Genomic DNA, 4610 nt, shown 5'->3' with positions numbered 1-4610 from the left:
TTAACGAGAGGCAAGGGAGGCCTCGGGAAAGGGTTAGAGAGAAGTCCAAGGGCAAATCTAAGTCTTGGGGTAAGCAGAAGAATTGGAAGTGCTACAAGTGTCATCAGATTGGACATATAAGGAGGAATTATCCTTTATTTAATTCCGAGAAGGAAAAGAATTCTTCCAAGGGAGGTTCGGCCAGTCATGGTGGTGCTCTTACATCTGAAGATAATGGAGATGATATCCTAGTTGTTTCAGATAGTCACATAAAGGAAAACAGTCAGTGGACATTGGATTCATCATGTTCGCATCACTACACTTCACATCGGGAGTGGTTCGATACCTATAAGAAAACCAATAGAGAAAGTATGAGTTTAGGTGATGATCATCCTTGCAAGGTTGCTGGGGTAGGTAACATTAAGGTGAGGATGTATGATGGGGTCATTAGAATATTGACCAATGTGAAATATGTCTCGGAGCTGAAGAAAAACCTGATTTCATTGGGCTACTTGGAGAAGCACGAGTGTGCTTTTGGTAGTCAACCGGGTAGCGGCTGTTTGAGGATCACGAAGGGGGCCTTGGTGGTGATGAAGGGCAGAAGGATGGCCAATAATCTCTATGAGATGGAAGGCTCAATGGTGACGGATAGTGCAGAGGTGTTGGCAGCAGCACAGGAGAAGCAGTTTGTCTACAAATTGTGGCACTATCGGATGGGTCACATGAGCAACAGGGGGCTCACGGAACTCGGTAAGAGAGGTATGATTCCAGTAGTTGAAAAGAAAGGAAATGACATATGTGAGCCTTGCATTTATGGCAAATAGCATAGGATAAAGTTTGCCAACAGTTTCAAGCGGAGTGAAGGCATTCTGCAGCTAGTTCACTCGGATGTTTGGAGACCGGTGCTTGTTTCAGCTAGATGTGGAGCAAGGTATTTTTTCACCTTTATTGATGAATTCTCTAGGAAGGTATGGATCTATCTGGGAAAAAATTAGAGATGTTTGCCTGGTTTAAATTCTGGAGGGTTGAAGTTGAAAAGGAAATAGGGCAGCCAGTGAGGTACTTGAGGTCTGACAATGGCGTAGAGTATACAAGCTCTGAGTTCAAAAGGTACTGTGAGGAGAATGGGATCAAATGTCATTTCATAGTGAGGATGACTCCCCAATAGAACGGTGTGGCCAAGAGGATGAACTGTACATTGACAGAGAAGGCCAGAAGTTTGAGGCTACAGATATCACTTTCCAAAATATTTTAGGGTGATGCGATGACTTTCTCTTGCTTTCTTTTTAACAGATCTCCCAATAGAAAGCTTGATGGAGGCATTCTAGAGGAGATCTGGAGTGGGAAGAAGGTGGAGCTTGGCCACCTAAAGGTATTCGATTGCCCGGCCTCTGCATTAGTGGAGGCAACCGAAAGAAGCAAACTTGATCCGAAATCGCAGAAGATGGTCTTCATCGGATATCCACAAGGGATCAAGGGTTATTTGCTGTAGTATCCTTATTCACAGAAGTGTACCATTAGTAGAAATGGGATCTTTGATGAGGAGAGCATTCTGAAGAAGTCAGGATTTGCAGATGAGGCTGAAAAGGCTGGACAAGGCAGCAGTGGACAACACTCACTAGTAGGTGATATTTCTTCAAATTCTACATCGAAACGTGTTTCTTTTGAGATAGAATTTGGTAGGCATGTTTCCACACATGTGAAGGACCAGCTAGGAGAGCCATCAGTCCAGAAAGAGGTGCAAGTAGAGCCACAGAGTTTCGGTTTGAGGGACCTTGTCAGGAAAATTGCACCGCACAGGCCAAAGCGCATCATCTACAAACCTGTTCGGTATGGCATTGATGAGACTATATCCTATGCTCTCATCACTGCTAATGGAGATCCAGAGACATTTGAAGAGGCCATGGAGAGCTCAGAAAGGAAATCATGGATTCAAGCCATGATGGAAGAGATGCAGTCTCTTGAGAATAGCAGGACATGGCAGCTTGCAGTTTATCGGGAGGTGCTCGGGCCATTGGTTCTAAATCGGTCTTCACAAAGAAAGAGGTGCCTTCAGAGAAAGGTGGAGTTAGGTACAAAGCAAGGCTTGTTGCAAAGGGGTACTCACAAAGAGAGGGAGTGGACTATATAAAGGTATTCTCTCCGGTAGTGCGGCATGCTTCAATTCGGGTGTTGCTATCTTTGGTAGCATATTATAATATGAAATTGGAGTAGATGGATGTGAAGATGGCGTTCTTACATGGAAACCTAGAGGAGAGGATATACATGTAGAAACCAGCTGGTTTTAGGCAGTCGGGGTTGGAAGAAAAGGTGTATCTACTGAAGAGATCTCTCTATGGTTTGAAGCAGTCACTCCGACAATGGTACAAGAGGTTTAATACCTTTGTTCTTAGCCTTGGATTTTCCAGATATGAGCATGATAATTGTGTCTATGTGAAGGATGTGGATGAGGAGAATGCTCTATATTTGCTTCTATATGTGGATGATATGCTTATTGCCAGCAAGAGTATCAACGCAGTGAATGAGCTGAAATCAGCATTGTCTGCTGAATTTGAGATGAAGGATTTGGGTCCTTCCAAAAAAATTCTTGGAATGGAGATTTGCAGAGATAGAAACAAGGGTGTCCTCCACTTGTCATTGGGAGGATACATTTAGAAGGTCTTGATTAGGTTTGGGATGGATAAAGCCAAACCGGTCGGAACACCGCAAGCCATATGTCTCTTTCAAAGTTGCAGTGCCTCCAGACAGACGAAGAGAAAGAGTACATGGATAGAGTTCCGTATGCTAGTGTCGTGGATAGTATGATGTATGCTATAGTGTGTTGTAGGCCAAACATAGCGCATGCGGTGAGTCAGGTGAGCAGGTACATGGCAAACCTTGGGAAGGAGCACTGGCAGGCACTAAAGTAGATATTTCGGTATCTACAAGGAACTCGGAAGCTTGGTCTGACTTTTGAGCAGCAAGATGGACCTAGAAGGAACTCCAATGCCTCAAAGGAGTTCTTAGGTCTATTAGAAGGGTTTGTGAATGCAAATTTTGCAGGTGATCTGGATACAAGGAGGTTTACTATAGGTTATATGTTCAGCATGTTTAGTGGATCGATTTCGTGGAGATCGACCCTTCAACCTATCACAGTCTTATCCACCAGAGGCCGAGTACATAGGGATTATAGAGGCTACCAAGGAGCCTCTTTGGTTGAAGTGACTCATTCAGGAGATGGGGGTGAAGCAGAATACAGTGGTGCTACACTACGACAGTCAGAGTGCTCTGCAATTGGTTCAGAATCCAGTCTATCATGCTCGCACAAAGCATATAGATGTGAGGTACCACAGGATCATAGAGTTAGTGGAGGATGGTGAAGTGATGCTGGAGAAAGTTCATATAAAGAAGAATCAGTCGGATGCACTAATGAAGACTCTTCCATGGGATAGTTTTCTCTCTTGTGTGGAGCTGATGGGATTGTCGGACCAGGTGAAGCTTGCAGAGGCTTTGGAGCACCAAGGTGGAGATTGTTGGCACAAGTGTGGCACATCTATAGCAAGAAAATGCAAAAAACTACAGTGAAAACATCCGAAGGGTCGACTCATGCTGATCTGGGGTCGACCCCTAAAGAGCTGGGGTCGACCCCTGAAATCAGGCTGTTGCCCAAGAAGACAACCCAAGAGGGGGGCTGAATTGGGTTTTGATTAATTTTTGATCAATTAAAAACTATGATTAGTAATTAACTAAATCTATCGCAAGCAAATTAGTTAAGTTACTAGATGAAGTGAATGAGGAGAGAGAGAGAATACAGCAACCAATACAAACACAAACCAATTTATAGTGGTTTGGAGCTAACCCTTGCTCGTACATCCACTTCCCAAGCTTCACTTGGGAGTTCACTATAATCCCTCGGATTACAGCCGGTTGTTTTATAAGTTCACAACCTAACTTGTTGTTTTACGAGATCACAACGAACTCGGTCGGTTTTCACAGGCTCACCGACTAAAACCATCCGATTGTTTTCCCGGGATCACAATCGAACCCTTACACCGTTGGTTTTAACTTTGGCTCACCAACAAACCTTAAAACCCTTGATTCAATTCCCTGATTGAATCAAGTGAGAAAACAGTTTGGGAAAAGTTACAAGGAAAGCTTCTTAATAAGCAAATATTAAACAATATGAAAAGAGAAGAGTTAGAAGCCCTCAAACAGAATTTGGAAGAGGAAGAAGGGGCTTCTCGAACTCTGAGTCTCCTCTTTGAATGCGCTAACTATTTGATGTCAGAAGGAGAGTCTTGAATGCGAAAGAAAGAGTTTGTTGGATGGAGTTCAATGCACTTCTTTCTTCTTTCTCTTGTATTTACTCTTGAGAGCCTTTGGTAGGTGGAAATTCCTTTTTGTTTGAATGGAATAGCCCTCTTAGTGTCTACTACTGTTCATTCTGACTATTTAAGCAGTCCCCATTGAAAACTAGCCGTTAGACACCAAATTGTAGCCGTTCTGCACATTCTGCAACTCCTGACAATGTATCCGTTGGGGTCGGAGTCGACTCGCTCAATCTGGAGTCGACTCGGCTGTTGCTGGAGTCGACTCATGCTTTACTGGAGACGACTCGCCCACTGGTCAGGATTTGAATTAAAGTGCTATCC

The 4610-nt window shown here is 43.8% G+C and overlaps 1 protein-coding gene across 1 annotated transcript; it reads left to right on the top strand.

The window, feature by feature from the left end:
* Positions 1-350: 350 nt before the first annotated feature.
* LOC120106276 lies at positions 351-2634 on the top strand. The gene is made up of 5 exons (XM_039119250.1): positions 351-749; positions 944-1089; positions 1273-1351; positions 1487-2025; positions 2388-2634. Exons 1-5 carry the CDS (start codon positions 351-353, stop codon positions 2632-2634), a joined length of 1410 nt encoding a protein of 469 aa, XP_038975178.1.
* Positions 2635-4610: the final 1976 nt, after the last annotated feature.

Source organism: Phoenix dactylifera, unplaced genomic scaffold (assembly GCF_009389715.1).
Source record: "Phoenix dactylifera cultivar Barhee BC4 unplaced genomic scaffold, palm_55x_up_171113_PBpolish2nd_filt_p 000512F, whole genome shotgun sequence".
Classification (NCBI taxonomy): domain Eukaryota; kingdom Viridiplantae; phylum Streptophyta; class Magnoliopsida; order Arecales; family Arecaceae; genus Phoenix; species Phoenix dactylifera.
Note: the sequence above shows the minus strand (reverse complement) of the source record. Positions and strands in the feature narration are given on the sequence as shown.